Source organism: Tiliqua scincoides, chromosome 3 (assembly GCF_035046505.1).
Source record: "Tiliqua scincoides isolate rTilSci1 chromosome 3, rTilSci1.hap2, whole genome shotgun sequence".
In the NCBI taxonomy this organism is placed as follows: domain Eukaryota; kingdom Metazoa; phylum Chordata; class Lepidosauria; order Squamata; family Scincidae; genus Tiliqua; species Tiliqua scincoides.
The window spans coordinates 75,217,920-75,234,460 of record NC_089823.1 but is presented as its reverse complement, the minus strand read 5'-3'; the positions used below and the strand labels follow the sequence as shown (position 1 = coordinate 75,234,460).

The 16,541-nt window shown below is 59.3% G+C and overlaps 1 protein-coding gene across 1 annotated transcript; it reads right to left on the bottom strand.

Annotated features, from left to right (window-relative positions):
- Window positions 1–3,289: 3,289 nt before the first annotated feature.
- Window positions 3,290–15,672, bottom strand: ARX (aristaless related homeobox). The gene is made up of 5 exons (XM_066621310.1): window positions 15,450–15,672; window positions 13,272–13,965; window positions 10,821–10,866; window positions 7,172–7,509; window positions 3,290–3,530 (listed from the first exon to the last, which is right to left on the bottom strand). Exons 1-5 carry the CDS (start codon window positions 15,670–15,672, stop codon window positions 3,290–3,292), a joined length of 1,542 nt encoding a protein of 513 aa, XP_066477407.1.
- Between the last annotated feature and the right edge of the window lie 869 nt (window positions 15,673–16,541).

Here is a 16,541-nt window from a genome sequence, read left to right as displayed (position 1 = left end):
ATAACATGTGCCTTCCTCTCTCAGAGTTCTTCCCATAGGCTGATCCTGTTGGAAATTCTCTTGAGATATCAGCCCAAATTCCTCTTTAAGTGGGCAAATTGAATTCTGTTTGGGGTTGCTGCAGTATGAATGTGTGGAACTCCAGTGTTCTTCAAACCTATGCGCATTAGTCGTCCTTCCCTTTAGATTTGTTCCACATTGTACAGTCTTTGGTTTGTGTTTTATGTATTAATGGGGGGATAGGGTGTGTACATAAAATGTGCAATTACGCAGGTGAAAAAGTGGGCACACTGACCCCTAACTCTGCAGGGCAAGCTCAGTGTCCTCTCTCAGGCTGGGTTCCTTGGGCTGGCCTTTGCCAGTCCATCTCACCAGAGGTGGCACTGCCATATTTATACCATCCATAGGGTCAGCAAAACAAAGCATTGCTTCAGCCCTACCAGTGTTTACACTGCTATTTGCTAGCCCCAGAGTGGCACTAAATTGTCTCACGCTGGATGCTGGGGGGAGGGGGAACCAAAGTGGAAAATGTGGGGCTTGGGGGGGGTGAGGCCTGGTCTGGTGTTCACTGCCAGTGTGTCACCATCAGGGGAACCACCCTGAGTCCTCCACCTCTTCCCTCAGCAGGGAGTTCCCCTTGCTCAGTGTGGCTTACCGCCCCCCCCCGCCCCCAGATGGGGGGGGTGTCGAGAGTGGCAGGCCATGGGTGGGAAGCTGGCTAGCCCTTTGTGGAGTCCAAGCTGGGCTTCCATTCATGGAGAGGCTTCCTCGTTGGACGGGACCCCACTGGCCCTGCGTCCCCTGCGTGGGTCCTGGGGGTGGGCTTCTCCTGCTGCTGCTGCTGCCGCCGCCGCCAGCATCAGCTCCGCTTTCAGGGGCAGCCAGAGAAAGGTCGCGGCTGCTTTGAGGCTCGCTCAGGCGTGAGGGGCGCGGGCAGGCGGGCCGGCCGTCCTTTGGGGAGCGCGGCGAAGGGAAGCGCCGTCCAGAGGGGCTCCCCCGCCGCCCGCGAAGAATAGGGGGCCTTCCTGGACGGGGTTTGTTTGCGGCCGCCCAGTGACCCGGGATTAGGAGGCCTGCGGACCCGGGGGGGCGCTAATCCTCGGGGCTGCTTCCCGCGATCTGCCTCCGCTCCGAGGCTGGTCGGCGGGAGGGAAAGGGAGGGTGGCCGGCCCTGCAGCGGTGCAGGAGGGAGGCGTGCTGCCCCTGCGCCCTGCCAGGCAGAAGGAGGTGAGCCCCGGCTGGGGGCGAGGGGAAGGGCTGCTTCTTCCTGAGGCTGGAGGGTCCCTGGAGGTTTGGGGGGGAGGCTGGCAGTCCGTGAGAATCCCTGGGGATCAGGCATTCTGGGCACAGGGTGCCAGCTGCCCCCCCTCCCCGCCACCGAGCCTCCTCTAGCCAGGCGCCCCCCTGGCTGGAGCCCCGACCTGGCCCAGGAGCCGTCGGTGAGAGCCACGCTTCTCCGCGGAGAGGCCCCCCACCATTACCAATAGCCTGACCCGCAGGCTGGCGCTGGGTACAAACCCCAGCCAGGCAGGGGAGCCCAAAGCGGGGGGAGGCAGATGCTCCCCAGGGAGAGACCTCCCCTGGCCAGGTTGAAGGTGCGGGGAGGGGGAGAAAGCAGGTTTTTAACCCTCGTCCCGCAATGTGGGGCACCGAAAGTTGGGGGGGGAGATGCTCCGTCCAGGGGTGTTTGTGCGCCTGTCCAGCAGTCGCTGAGCTTTACCCTCCGGATTACTGCCTGAGCACTCGCCTGGAAAGTCTACTCCCCTGAACAGGAGGCAGTTACTCGAGAGTAAACGTGCACAGGCAGACGCCTATCTGTGGGGTGAGGCTGCAGTCCTAGCCATACTTACCCGGGAGTAAGCCCTACTGGCCATAATGGTATTTACTTCCGAGTAGACATGCCTAGGTTCGGGCTCGGAAGCCGTTCTTTGCCTCCAGCCTTCGAACATTCATATTCGGACTTCCGCAAGAACCAAAGCCAATCATAGTATGTGTGTGTGTGGGGGGGGGGGAGAATCTTAGAAGGCTTGTGATTTCATAAAGGCGGGGGTGCTTTTCTGTGAGCCGATGAGTCCCAGGCCACCCAGAGCCCAATCCCATCCGTGTCTACCCAGAAGTAAGTCCCATTCTAGTCAAGGAAAGTATGGCTAGGATTGTCGCCTCTTTCCCTTGTTCCCAACTGCCCCAGCCCAGCCAGAGGTGGGCATTCGTTCTCCACCCTCCCCCCCACGCAACACCACCACCACCACCTTGGCTCTTGTATCCAAGTAGTAGGACGCTACACCTCCAGGTATCTGTTAGAATCCTTTCGTAAAGGTATATAGATATATTTTATTTTCTATGGGTGACACTTTCCCACCGGACCGCAAGGAGAAGTGGAAGCAAGAACAACATTACACACAAGTACCGAACGGATGATGTCCTCTCTCTCTCTCTCTCTCTCTCTCTCTCTCTCTCTCGGGAAACCGCTACAGTTCATAAGTTAAATCAAGGCTTTTGTACATAAATATTTGTCTAGAGGGAGACCCTACGATCTCTACAACACAGTCCGCGTCTACAGCGATGACAAACCGGTACAAACACTACACCGAGTGTTAGATCACATTTCAAACATATACAAAGCTCTGTTTTTGTCTTTTTTCTTATTTTTTTTAATAACAGTGGTTATTATGTACAGGATCGAGCATCACAGTTTAGTGACTTCTTTTTTTTGTTTTTTCTTTAAACAGTCTATATTTCTAGCACTGTATTATTTTATTTTTTTTTTCCCTTTGGTTTGCTATAAAACCCTTGGTTGGTGTCGTCGTGAGTAAGGACGAAAAGAACAAACGAAAAGACGAGATCCCTTTTCCCTTTAAGTGCACTGCTTCTGTCCCACCGCAGCCCTTCCTGGGGGGGTCCCTTGGTGCAGGTGGTGTCCCCCCAACAGTCCTCTTTGGAGAGTATGAATGACCCTGGACGGGTGGGACTGTGACAAAACTGGGGGGGGGGAGGAAAGGGGTGGGTGTTGGCATCACTGTCGACCCCTCTCCCTCCCCCTTGGGGTCTACTCGTGAGTGGGGTTTGCTGACCAAGGAATCGATGGAGACGCACAATGAGAAAATGTTACCAGCCGGACAGACGGAGGGGCCCAGGGGAGCAGCCGAGGCTTCCTCCAGCAGGGCCCTCTCGGGGTGGCCCCTCCCCGGCCGGCTCTCAGTCCCGCTCTCTCCCCCCGTTTTGGTCTCGCGGCGTCGCTCCTCTCCGACGGGGCGACCTGGGGCCGGCCCCCCTTCCCCGCGGGGCCGCCTCAGCACACCTCCTTGCCGGTGCTGTTCCCGGGCAGGATGTTGAGCTGCGTGAGCTGCGCCGCGTGCTCCTTCGCCTTCAGCCGCAGCGCCGCGATGCTGGAGGCGCGCCGGTCCGCCGCCGCCGTGGCCGGGTCGGAGAGCCCCCCCGAGGGCACGGCGCTCTCCACGGCCGGGGCCGGCTGTCTCAGCAGGGCGGCCGCGGTGGAAGCGCTGGTCAGGGGGGCCATGGTGGAGAAGAGCCTGCGGGCAGAGGAGACAGCGGGCGGGCGGTGAGAGCAGCCCAGGGGCCCCCATCCTGGACGGGGTGGCCAGCGTTGGGCCCTCTTCCTCGGTGCCACCAGGAGAACCTGGGGGGGGGGGAGAGGAAGACTCTCCCCACCATCACACGGGTCGGGAAAAGCTCTCACTTAGAGCACAATCCTAGGCAGGTCCACTCAGTCGTAAGTCCCTTGTGTTCGGTGGAGCTTACTCCCAGGAAAGAGCGGATAGGATTGCAGCCTTGGGCACAGGGACTAAGGAGGCGGCAGCAATGTGAGCAGTTGGCAACCCTGACCAGGACTGCGCAACGGGCAAGGGGCGCAGGAACCAGCTGGCCGCAGTCCTGCCGCTTCTCTCCCTCCCTCTCCTCCAGCCCCCGTCCAAAGCCTGCCTTTTCCCCACTGCTGGGGGGCTCCAGGCCCCCTCATTCGAGTTGCTCGGAACTGGAGCCCTGACAAGTCTAGGGGCCCGATCCTGTCCAACTTTCCGGCGCCGATGCAGTCCGGAGGGAAGGGAGCAAACTTTCCTTTACCTTGGGGAGGCTTTCCCCCCATCGCAGGACCCAATGCAAGCCCTGCATTGGCACTGGAGAGTGGGCGAGGATCGGGCCCTGAGACGACTTGCGCCAGCCAGAAGCCGAGCTGCTGCTGAGAGCGCCAAAGGAGAAGGAAACAATTGGAGGGGGGGACGGACAGGTGGGACCCCCGCGCTGCCAGTCAGTCCAAGCGGGTGAGCTGCCAGCCAGCGTCCGGTCTTCTCCCGCGTGCCCCGTCCAGAGCCGGAGCCTGGCACGGGCGATGGGAGGGAATGCAATCCAAAAGAAAGACCTCCGACGCCCCCATCGAGGAGGAGAGGCGAGGGGCTTCTCCCTCTTGGGGGGGGGGGTTCCTTTCCACCTTCAGCTGTTCTTTTCTGTGCTGCCCCCACTTGATCTTTACCCCCCCCGCCTGCGCATCTCTGCCCCCCCAGGCCCGGTTGCCCAGCGCGGACGGATGCCGCTCGGCTCCGTGCCCAGCGGGAGCGCCATCCCCGAGGATTTCCTCGCAGCGGAAGGCCAATTACTCGCCGCCGGCCGGGCCGGCATCCCGGCGCAATGATAACACCGTCGAGGAAGCGCCTTCCTCGCCGCCCGCCTCTCCCCGGAGCCGCCGCCGCCTGCCTGACCCCCCAGCCGGGCTCTCCATTAGCACAGGAGCTGATTACGGGCATCAGCGCCGCCGGGGACTGAACTGCGGGCGGGGGGGGGGGACGGGACGTCGAGGTCTCATACTAAGCCGCAGGGCCGAGGAGGGGCGGCTGCTGGGGGGACACCCTCTTCTCCCGAGACTCCGAACGCGAAAGCAGGACCAGCCCTTCTCCGGGGACCCGTTTGGAAAGGGGGGGTGCAGGGGAAGGTCTTCCGGCTGCCCCCACTGCAGAGGCCATTCTTGGGCTGCTGGGCGAAGTTGGCACCGCTTCAGCTCAGCCGCTTGAGCAGCCGAAGGAATGCCATCGGAAGAGGGGGAAGAATCTCCCCCCCCCCCGCTTCACTGCCTCTTTGCTGGCTTTCTCTGGTCGCCTGCCTCGCTGTCTCGCCCGCGCCCACCAGTTCAGTGCCAGCTCCTGGCAACTCATTTTTCAGTTTGTTGGTGGGTGGGGGGACATGACACCGGGGCTGTGCTAATGCGGGGGGGGGGGGAGAGCCACAGTGCAGACCCGTCGCCGCAAGCAGGGGGCGTGACCACCCCGCAGCCGCCTGCCTGCCATTAGGGAAACGGAGTCACTGGGGCCCAAGGAGTCCTGGCAGGCATTCGCCTTCCGCGGAGCCGTGCTGCTCTCACTCCTTCTCCGCCCCCCTTCATTTCGCTTGGACTTTTTAACATGGTTTTGGTTAAGTGGCATCTCTCTCTACCCCTCCTTTGTTCTCTCCAACAGAGATCGGGGCAGCGCCCCATCCATCCCAGCCCTTCCCTTCTCGGCGCTCTAACAAATCCCAACGTGGCTTCTTTGTCTCTCTGATTAGCCACTGACAGCCGGAGCCTAGGCATAGCTACTCAGAAGTAAATCCCATTCTAGTCAATGGGGCTTGCTCCCGGGTAGGATTGCAACCTGACTCCTGATTACATCCTTTGGCTTCAGTGATCCGCTTTCCCTGACCCTGAGTTGGGGGATAAACTCCGGAGCTCCAGGCCACTCTGGATCATTCATTTTCATACAACTTTAGAGCCCAATCCTGCACAGATCTACTCAGAACTCAGGGCCCAATCCTATCCAATTTTTCAGCACCTGTGCACCCTCAATGCAGCCCCAAGGTAAGGGAACAAATGTTTCCCTACCTTAAGGAGGCCTCTGTGACTGCTGCCCCACCACAAGATGCAGTGCATGCCCCATTGGTACTGCTGCACCAGCACTGGAAAATAGGATAGGATTGGGCCCTCAGTCCCACTATAGTCAGTGGGGCTTACTCCCAGTTAAATGTGGATAAGATGGTAGCTTTAGGGCCCAATCCTATCCAATTTTCCAGTGCCAGTGAAGCCACACCAATGGGAAGCGCACTGCATCCTGTGGTGGGGAGGCAGTCACAGAGGCTGCCTCAGGGCTGCATTGCGGCTGCACCGATGCTGGAAAATTGGATGGGATTGGGCCCCAAGTCACTGCTATGAGCAGTTGACTTCAATGGTATGAAAGTAAATGAAGGATGGGCTCCCCTGTGAGCTCCTCACAGTCATTCCTGGTTTCTTTCTGTAAGCAGCGAAATTGGAACCAACAAGGAGTGCCTGGGAAAACTAAACTTCAGGAAAACATTTCATGCAAGTCAAACCTTTCCAAGGGTCGGTTTTCTGATCAAAACACACTCACACAGCCCAGTCCTATGCCTGTCTACTCAGAAGTAAGTCTCATTCTAGTCAGTGGGACTTGGTCCCAGGTAAGTGAGGATCCAGTTGGGCTCGAAATCGTTTGTAGCAAGCCCCAGATCCCCAAGGCAGTGGATCCCCACGTGGGAGGAAATCCCATCAATAGCACCACCACAGCTTCCAGCCAGCGTTCTGAAGATGCAGTCTAAAATCTTACAGTAGACAGACTGGGGGTCCTTTTTTAAAGTTAGCGCTATCCAATCAGGGAAGAGGACTGTGACACGTGGCCTGCCGTCCAATTATGAAAAAGGCTCCAGCGTTCGAATTTCGAATTCTCAAGACACCCACTGGAGCAGCCCCCCCCAACCCCAGTGCGAACTCCCTGCCTCTGGTCCCCAAATGGCCATCTTTCGCTGGTGGTTGCCAGGGGAGGGGAGGACGCCCCGGCATCACTGCAGCCTGCAATCAGCAGGGGTCCGAGCGCCGCACCAGACAAAGGGGGTCTTTGCAGGGCAACCACAATGACTGGTGCGCTGGGGCTGCAGATCCCAGGGAGAGAGAGAAAGCTCCTTCCGAATCAAGCCTGCCCCACTTTCTTCTGGGACGCCTGGAAGCCCCACCTGATCCGCACTTCTGGGGCTCCATGGGACTGCAGCCCCCCCCACGCCCTGCTGCACCCTCCCTGCAGTGATGGTCTGTGTCTTGCCCCAAAGGTCTCCCCCACCAGAGGGCAGCTTCCCAACCAAGCCCCCCACCCCCGTCTTCTGCTGGCCGGCCCGGAGGCATTACCTGCCGAAGGCGGGGCTGATGAAGGCCGGGTGCCGGAACACGGCCGCTCCCAGGAAGGTGCTGAGGCCGAGCGGGGTCCCGCTGGGGGGCAGAGCGGCCGAGCCCGGAGGCGGCGGCGGCAGGCTGGGGAAGGCGGCTGCGGCGGCGGCGGCGGCTGCGGCGGCCGTCCAGGCGGAGTCGAGAGCTGGGTGGTGAGGAGGGAAAGGACTAGCATCAAGGTAGGGACTGAGCGGGTGAGACGCCGACAGGGGCCCCGGGAAGGGCAAGCCGGGCGGGTGGCTCTGCGCGCCGGCCTTTTCCCGCTTCCGCCACTTGGCTCTCCGGTTCTGGAACCAGACCTGGAAGCCAAGAAAACAGGGGGCAAAAGGCGGTTAGTACGAGCGGCCCTGCCTGCCACCGCCGCTGCTGCTCCACCCTCGGCGGCTGGGAGGCTGCAGGCAAGCGCGCCTCTGAGCACGTGCAGAGCGCCACCGAGGGAACTCCCCGGGGGTCGTCAGAAGCCAGAGAGGATCGCATCCCCCCACGCGGGGCTGGCTCACCCGCTCCCGGAACCCTCTCCCATGCCTTGATCCATGAGCCTCCCTAGAGGCCAAGCTGGGCTTGACCATCGATGGGGAGGAAGAGGAAAGGGAAGGTCCAAGGCGCATCCATCTCCAGTGAGATGTGGCGGCTCTAAGAAACAGCCGGGCAAACATCAGCGCTCCCTTGTGAGTTCATGCCCACCTGCAGGGGCACAAAGCCTAACCCTAACACACAGGGGCAGGGGCACCCCTGTGGATTCACATGCAAGAGAGTGTAACGGATTCAGGCTGCAATCCTATCCACACTTACCTAGGAGTAAGCCCCATTGATTATAATGGGATTTACTTCTGAGCAGACACACATAGGATTGGGCTTTCAGCCTTTCTCCAATTTTGGATCCCAAACCCTGCCAGGACACGGTGATGAGGTGCCTCCACGCTCTCCTTTGCCTGTTGACTGCATTTAGATTGTAAGCTCCTAGGGGAAAGGGACTCCTTTCTCTTCTCTCCTTTCAGGTGTTCAGGCACCATAAAATCCATAAATCATCCTTTTCAATTGATTCAACCAGATCGATAATAACGCTTCAAATAAATTTTGGTGCTCTGGGGCAGTGATCTGGTAAAGTGAGCATGGATCTCTTCCTTGGAAGGACCAAGTGACCTTGCCTAGAGATCTGTTTATTCTTCGCCCAATCGCCTGGGAAGCTCACCTGGCTGGGCCACAGGCAGGCACACACCCAAGATGCTGCCTCGCTCGCTCTCTCTCTCTAGGCGGTGCTGCCTCGACCAGACAGCCCATCCAGGCCTCCTGGGTCCCCCTTTCTTTCCACAAACCCCCACTGTCCCTTTTCTCCCTGCCTGGCAGACAGTGGAATGTTTTAGCTGACATCACATGATGCGTGATAAACAGCATGGTTTTCTTGGAGGACCATTTTTAAGCCAAGCCTTCTCAGCGGGGCTTAAAAGGCTCCCAGGTTAATTTCCTGGGCAAGAAAAATCGTATTTATATATATAATTGTGGTTATTGCTATACCATCTCTCCCCAGGCTCAGGCCCTCCATGCCCATGTTTGCCAATATCATTCCTGCCCTTGCATTGGGGGGAGATGGAAAGCAAGAGCCCAGCGAGAAGCCTGAGAAGCGATGCCCCTTCCTTGCCCATCCAAATGCACATTGATCCTGATGCTCCTCAGGATCCCCGTTTGGCACTGAAATGGCAGAGCGAGTTGGAGAGGAGACTTGCCCAGAGCCAAGCTGGCATCCAAGGATGTATTGGAATCCTGGAAGATCTGGGTGGAGGTAGGGTGTGGTGTCAGCAGTGGCCTCTTTAAAGGGTAAGGCCTGGGCTTTCAGCAGAGGGTGTGCTACACAGCTGCAGCCACTTGAAGGCAATAGGACCCTCAGGCATAAAAGCACCAGATGAAGGGAGAGTTGGGTGTGGGTAGCAGAAGGAGGAAAGCTCAAGACTGGAACTGCTGAGGGACTGAGTGGTGAATGGACTGCTGGAGACACTGGAGTCAGCGGACAGGTGGACTGCTGGAGTTTGGTGTGTGGCTGGCATGCCCAAAACCTGCTGAGGACCAAGGGGCTGCTGTAGTGGTGGGAGGCTGCTGGTAGGAGAGAGGACCTCTGCAGACTGAACAGGCAAGCTACCTGGTGGTGGGGTCCAGCAGGACTGCAAGACAGAACTGGGGTCATTTTTGGGGAAAGAAGGGGAGCTAATTAGCATACAGTGGGCATTAATTCTCCAGGCAGAGCTTGGACTGGGAATCTGGCAGAACAGAGGAGGAGCCTGTTCCAAAGGGGGGGGGATGAGAAAGGAGCCCCCAGAACAGGGACAGCAAGGAAGGCCCTTGCTTCCTCTGCTACCTGGGATTTGGCTCCTGCCACCCCTGGAAGGCAGTCCCAACCGCACTGCCCACCTAGGTGGTGGCTCTGGGCCCCCACTCAATTAGCCACTTCGCCCAACTGCCCCCTGATCAAATTACTCAGTTTGACAACATCCCAAGGTAAACTGAGGGGCTCGAATAATTCATATTCCCCTTAATTACATCTTCTCCCATGAATAGAAAGAGAGGGGAGGTGGGGAAGGGAAGGGGGGTTCCCTCTCCCGCTTATTTAACTTTCCCACGACTCCTTCCCCTGAGCTGGAAATCCCAACTCGCTGTCACATCTCTGTTTGACGAGGGAGAAATGTGTCAACAGAGGGGGGGGGGACACCCAGCTCTTCATTAGCCCCTCTAATGCGTGAAGCTGTTGTGTATTAAATGAGCCATATGGAATTTATGATGCCTGTGCCCTACCGGACTTTCCTTGCAAAGTGATGTGCTGGCCAGGCCATCTGGTGGGGGGGGGGAGGCAGCCAGGTGGCTGGGGTGGCGTCTAGCTCTTGCCCAGCTCCTGGACCTCACACCCCAAAAGCAGCATCGACCCCCCCAACCAGGGTAACCAGATGTGATAACCACAAAAGAGGACAAGGCATCTGAAAATGTAGGACATCTAAGAAAAACATAGGACACGACACAATAAAAGCTAAAAATATTGATTACATGGGGTTAATTTAAACACTGTTACTCATTAAATTTAAAACTATACTACATATGATTTATTAATTACAAGAAGGTTATGCGCTGCCTACAGGGGCCGTTCACAGGGAAAAGGAGGGCATTTAAGTTTTTTGAGAACAGGAGGCTAAAAAAGAGGACATGTCCTGGAAACGGAGGACATCTGGTGACACTGCCCCCAACAAAATCTGGGCAGGCTCTGGTGGAAGGGGGACGAGGAGTGCTTAGTGCCAGCGGGCATTTTCTGGGAGGGAGGCTGGGAGCCATTTGGAAGCTTGAGCAAGGCCTGACAACCACCGCTCAGTGTCAGTGGGGTCCCGGTGGGGAAGCTGTTTCTGGTAGTAAGGGCACAAAATCAGACTCAATTTCAAGGAGAGATGCCCTTTGCCTGCTGCCCCTCACCACTGCTTTTGGAAAGGGGGGCAGAAAGATTTTGGGGTTCAGGGGGGTTGCAATGACTCTCCTTGGGGTTCTCCCACCCACCCACCCCCCTCCTGGAGCCCCTACTTGGCTCCCATCCTGGCTCGCCCCCCCCCCCCCAATTCCAGCTCCGCCTTCGACTCACCTGCACCCGGGCTTCTGTCAGATCGAGGCGCATCGCCAGCTCTTCCCTGGAGGGGAAAGAAGCAAAACAGAGAGGACTCAGGTGGAGCCTTAGAAGGGGGGGAGGAGAGACCAGGGGGTGCCCTCTACAATTCGGGAAGCCACGTTTTCCGCCCTTCCCTCTTTGAACCATCCACACAGGCTCTTCTCCCCAAACAAGGCCACAACTTCCTACTTTGCGCTTACTCCGGCTTCTCCTCCTGCCCCCCCCCGAACTTCGGAACTGAATCCCCTTCCCAAATCCAACTGGGAGCCTTTTGCCCCAGCCTTGAACCGCACGGCTGGCTCTGAAAGCATAAGGCAGAGCCAGTGCGAAGAAGGCTCGACTTTGGAAGGAGGGACCCAGGCGTGGAGGTGGGGGTAGGAAGGCGAGCTGGTGGCTGGGATTCCCCCTGCCGGCCTGGCTTCTCTGCCCAGCACCTGGGAGATCCACTGAGCGGCAAGGCGAGCCCTTCACTGCGCTCACGACAGCAGCAATTAAGGCGAAGCGGAGCGCAAGTCGATGCTGGAAAGCCACTCGCGGTCTGCTCACCGAGCTCTGCCTCCGCTCCGAGGAAAGCGCTGCGCGGGCAGGCGAAAGGGGCTGGACGGGGAGAGCGGGCCGCCCTTTCCCAGCTCCTCCGGGCTGCCAGAAAGGAGCTCCCTGGCCAACCCCGGGGTCTGCCTGGCAGCCCTGCCGAGGAGCTCTGGCTGCGCGCCCCGTCCATGGGCTTGCCGGGTGCACGGTGGGAGCAGCCGGGCAGCGCCGTCTCCTCCAGACCAGGGAGGCTGCGGGCGCGCTGGAAGCCTGCTCCGCCGCCCTGGAAGGGAACCTCGGGAAGCCCGGGGAGGTTGCGCTTCTCCAGCGCGGGCTTGGAAGGAAAGGCTGGGGACGCCTCGGAAGAAAGGCAGGCAGCACCGCGGCCGGCAGCAGAGAGCAGAGGCAGACGCGAGCCGGCGGGCTGGGAAAGGGAACGAAGCATCATCGGAGGGAGCCGGGGGAGACCCTTCGAAGGATCGGCATGATGGAGGCTAACGGGAGACTCACGCTCCCCTCCCCGGAAAGCAGAGCAGAGCCACGGCTGCTGCAGGATAGGGCCCCGCTCGCCGCCCAAGTTGACAGCAGCACCCAGGAAAGCTTTGCCCGGGAGCGCCCAACGAAATGTCCTTCCCCTTCGCTCCTTCCCTGGACGGGGTAGGCGGAGGTGGCCTCTGCCCTCGCCCCCTTCCTGCTGCCTGGTGACTTGGGGGCAACAGAAAGGGGGCGAACGAACGGGACCCCCCCCCCCTTCTGGCCTCGCCATGCGTAGATCGCGCGGGCTAGAGCTCCATCCACACGGAAGGCCATTGTCATTTCTGGATCTGTTTCCTCGATGGGGGCCCTCCTGGAGAAAGCGCACATGCGAGTCACTTCGGCTTGGATCCAGCCCGTGCCAACGCCACCGGGCAGCGGGCTCTGGAGGGAGCCTGGCAGCCCGGCCCTAAGCGGGGCTTCCTTTCAAGACCACCTCCCGAGGGTGCAGCTTCCACCTGGGCATGGACGGAGTCCAAGGCCGGCGGGCTCTGCCTGGCAAGGGCACCCTCTTTCCCCACCTCCAGCAGCCGCACTCTTCTTTCCTGGCCCGTGCCCAGAAGCAGCCGAGGCGAGGCGGACCGGCTCTGCCAAAGCGTTCCAGGCCAGCTCCATATTTTTAGCCTCTCCAAGAGGAATACTTTGATCTTATATATACAGACACATATAGATTGGACTTCCCGGAGGCAGGACAGAGCTCCAGCTTTCCCCCAGCGCGCGAAACCGATACCCCGACGGAGGATCAAGGCAAAAATAGATCCCGGAGAGGGGCTGGCGAGGACCTGGGGCACTCGACCCTGTCCTTGGCCAGTGAGGTTGGCGACTGAAGGCCAGGCGAACTCCCCCCAAACCCCCCTCCCCGCTGCCCCAGCCTTAAGAGGGTTGCCTCGCAAAGGCAGCCACAACCAAAGGGGAGAGGGGGGCCCCTGCTAGGATACTCCCCTGTAGCAGTGGCAGGGCACTAGGGGGCTCCTTGGGAAGGGGTGGCTGGAAGGAAGAAGGCTGGGGAATATCTGGGCACTGCTGCAAACTGCCTTTTCCTCTGATCTTGGGATTTTATGCTCCAGCCCCCCAAAAACTCCAAACATTTGCTCCCCTTTTTCTGATCTTCCCTCCCACACACCCCAAGCGTTCTTGTGGACACTCATATCTCTGCCCCACTTCTGACCACAGCTTCCTCCTCTCCTGTCCCACAGATTAACTTGCGTGTATAGATCTGACACCCCCACACTCAAGAGAGCAGGAGGCAAATACTATGCATGTCTACTCAGAAGTGAATCCCATTATATCCAATGGGTATGGCTAGGATTGCACACCAAGAAAGTTCCTGCCCGCCCTGTCCAGTCTGCCCCTTCCGCCTACCTGGTGAAGACGTCCGGGTAGTGAGTCTTTTGGAAGGCTCTCTCCAGCTCTTCCAGCTGGTAGCTAGTGAAGGTGGTGCGGTAGCGCCGCTGCTTCCTCTTGAGTAGCCCCTCCTCGGAGTCGCTGCCCGCTGACAGGCACAAGCTGTCCTCGCCGTCCTTGCCCTCTGCCAGCTCGTCGCCGGGCAGCAGCAGCTCCTCCTTGGGTGAGCCGTCAGCGCTCTCGGCCCCTGGCACGGGCCCCGGCCCCACGCCCGCCCCGACGGGACCCCCTGCGCCCCGACGGGCCTCCTTGGCCTCGGCTAGCAGGTCCTCCTCCTCTTCCAGGTCCTCGTCCAGCTCCTCGGCCTCCTCCTCCTCTTCCTCCTCGTCTTCGTCCTCTTCCTCCTCCTCGTCCAGCAGGTCGTCGTCCCTGCCCGGCCTGCAGTCAGGGCCGCCGCCTGCCCCGGGGCTGGTCAGCTCGTCCAGGGCTGCTGCACGCGCGAAGGGCGCGTTCTCCCGGTAGGACTTGCTGCGGCTGATGCTGACCTGCGGAGCCTGGCTGATCTTGAGGGAGTCCCACGACGAGGCGCCCGCCTCCGCCCTCTCGGCCCGCGCCAGCAGCCGGCCTCCTCCGGGCCCGTAGAGGCGGCGCAGCTTGGGCGGCAGGTGCAGTTCGGCAGCTTCGAAGCCCGGCGGGCTGCCCTTGGTCGGTCCTGCCAGGGAGACAGACAGAGAAAGGCACGGATCACTGCAGCGAGCAGGGCACGGACGGGGCGGACATCCTTCCCGCCTCCCCCGCCATCACCACTCTTTTTGGAGCCCGGCGCCTACACCCCTCTGACAGCCCCCCAAGGCTGAGCCCACAGAGGGCAGCCCCCACCCCAGGGGCACCCCCAACGCCAGAACGTTCCCCCCCCCCGCTGAAAGAGCCCCTTAAGCTCTTCACTCAAAGGCGCTGAGCACCAAGGCTTTTCTTTATTTACAAACGAGAGTGTTTTTTAAATACTTTCCTAGAGCCCACTCCTCGGCATGTCTACTCAGAAATAAGTCCCATTATAGCCAATGGGGCTTACACCCAGGAAAGTGTGGATAGGATTGTAGCTCTCAGCCCTTCCCTCTGACCCCAAAGGTATTTGCTGCAAAGGAAGCCCCGTGGAAATCAGGCAGACTCAGAGCCCAAACCTATGCATATCTAGAAGAAGGTTCCTTTATAATCAATGGGGCTTACTCCCAGGTAAGTGTGGCTAGGATTACAGCCTTACTCTGGAGGAAATCGTGCCTGCAGTCTATTTGGGTGCAGAACCAAATTTTTTTGGGGGGGGGGGCATGGGCGAGGAAAGCTGCAGTACAGTCAATATTTCTGGAGAAGAGACGGAGGCCCACACTCTCTGGGCTCCAACCCTTTGGTTACATCAGAACATGCCCCTGAAATGCCCACCGGGTTCAAGCCTGCCTCCCCCTTTTCTCCCCCAGGGGCCCTGACACCTGTCCGCTGACTCCATTTCTGCCCCCAGATTTTCTCTGGGCTTCAAGTCCGCCACGAACGAACTTGGAAGTGAGACGGGAGCTCAACGGAGAGCCCCAGCCAGCCCTTGACGTCTCCATGGAACCGCATTAGGACCGTGCACACGGCCCAGGCGCAGCCCCACGCCAGATTTGGAGCCTAAGCCTAGGCACGTCTACTCAGAAGTAAGCCCATTAGAATCAATGGAGCTTACTCCCAGGAAAGTGTGGATAAGAGTCCCATCATGGAGCCCAATCCTCTGCATGTCTACTATGAAGTAAGTTCCATGTGAGTCAGTGGGACTTATCCCCAGGAAAGTGTGAATAGGATTGCAGCCTCGGAACCCAATCCTCTGCATGTCTACTCAGAAGCAAGTCCCATGAAAATCAGTGGAGCTTACTTCCAAGAAAGTGTGAATCGGATTGCCACCTTGGAGCCCAATCCTCCGAAAGTCTATTCAGCAGTAAGTCCCATGAGAGTCAGTGGGGCTTACTCCCAGGTAAGCGTACAGAGGACTGCAGCCCTGCTCGCCCTTGGCGCCTGGCCTGCCCTCCCCGAAGAGAACGGGAGGCTCCTCTGTCCCAGCCTGCAGCTGTGGGGCTCTCCGGGGGCAGAGGGGAGAGCGCTGAGCCGGCAGGGCCGGGGCGGCGGGCGGAGCCGTCCGGGGGCGCGGGCTGCAGCCGGCGCTCTTACCTTGGCCGGCCTTGTCGTGCTCGGTCCTGCCGGCCAGGGGAGGCAGGCCGGGCGCGGCGGCCAGCAGGCGCATCTTGCAGGGGCTCCTCCTGCCCAGGATGCTGTCGATGCAGTACGAGGAGAGCAAAGTTGGCGATTTACTTTTGCACTCGGGCCTCTCGGCGCCGCAGCCCTCCGCCTCCGGGTACTCCCTGCCGCCGCCGCCGCCGCCGCCGCCGCTCATGGCTCCGGCTCCGCTCGGTCTGCTGCTCCCCCGGGCTGCGGCTTGGCTGCACCGGCGCCCCCCCCGCCAGGCAGGCAGTGCGGCTGCAGCGCGCTTCCCTCTCCTGCCCAGGACCCCGCAACCCTCGCAGTAGTGACTGCGCCGCGATCGCCGGGCTCTGGGTCCCCTCTCCTCCACGTGCGGGGAGCTGCGCGCTGATTGGCTCTCGCCAGGGGCTGGGCAGCCTCCGGCTCTGGCCCAGCGCAAAACCCGGCCGGGATTCCCTCTCCGGAACGGCAAGGTTGGCCCAGAACTTCCCCTGCCCAGACCTCGCCTTCTCTGCGCTGAAGGTCAGCACTGAGAGCGGGCAGGAGAAGCAAGGTCGCCTCTGAAAGGAGGGGGCGGGCTCCTTCCCACCCCCATTCCCCTGGGGAATGCACTGCACTTCTTCCCTTGACTGCCTACATAACCCACTGGCAGCCCAAGCCTATGCAGGTCTACTCAGAAGCAAGTCCCACTGTGTTCAATGGGGCCTCCTCCCAGGAAAGCGTTCATGGGATTGCAGCCTTAATCTGGATTATAAACGTCTCCACTACACTCGGGTCCCATCCTCCGTTCAGCCCCTAATATTTCAGTCTCAATTCTATCTAATAGCCTATGATGACGTTCAAGAAGGAAAGAGGGGGAAAAAATGAACTGCTGGGTGTTAATAGAGTGGATGGAACAGAATTAAATTGGGGTTGGCACGGATCTTCACCATGAAGCTCTTGAATTATTCAGACTAGTTCTATCTATCTATCTATCTATCTATCTATCTATCTATCTATCTATCTATCTATCTATCTATCTATGGGTTGAGAAATCTTATTTATCTTTTAAAAATCCACGGG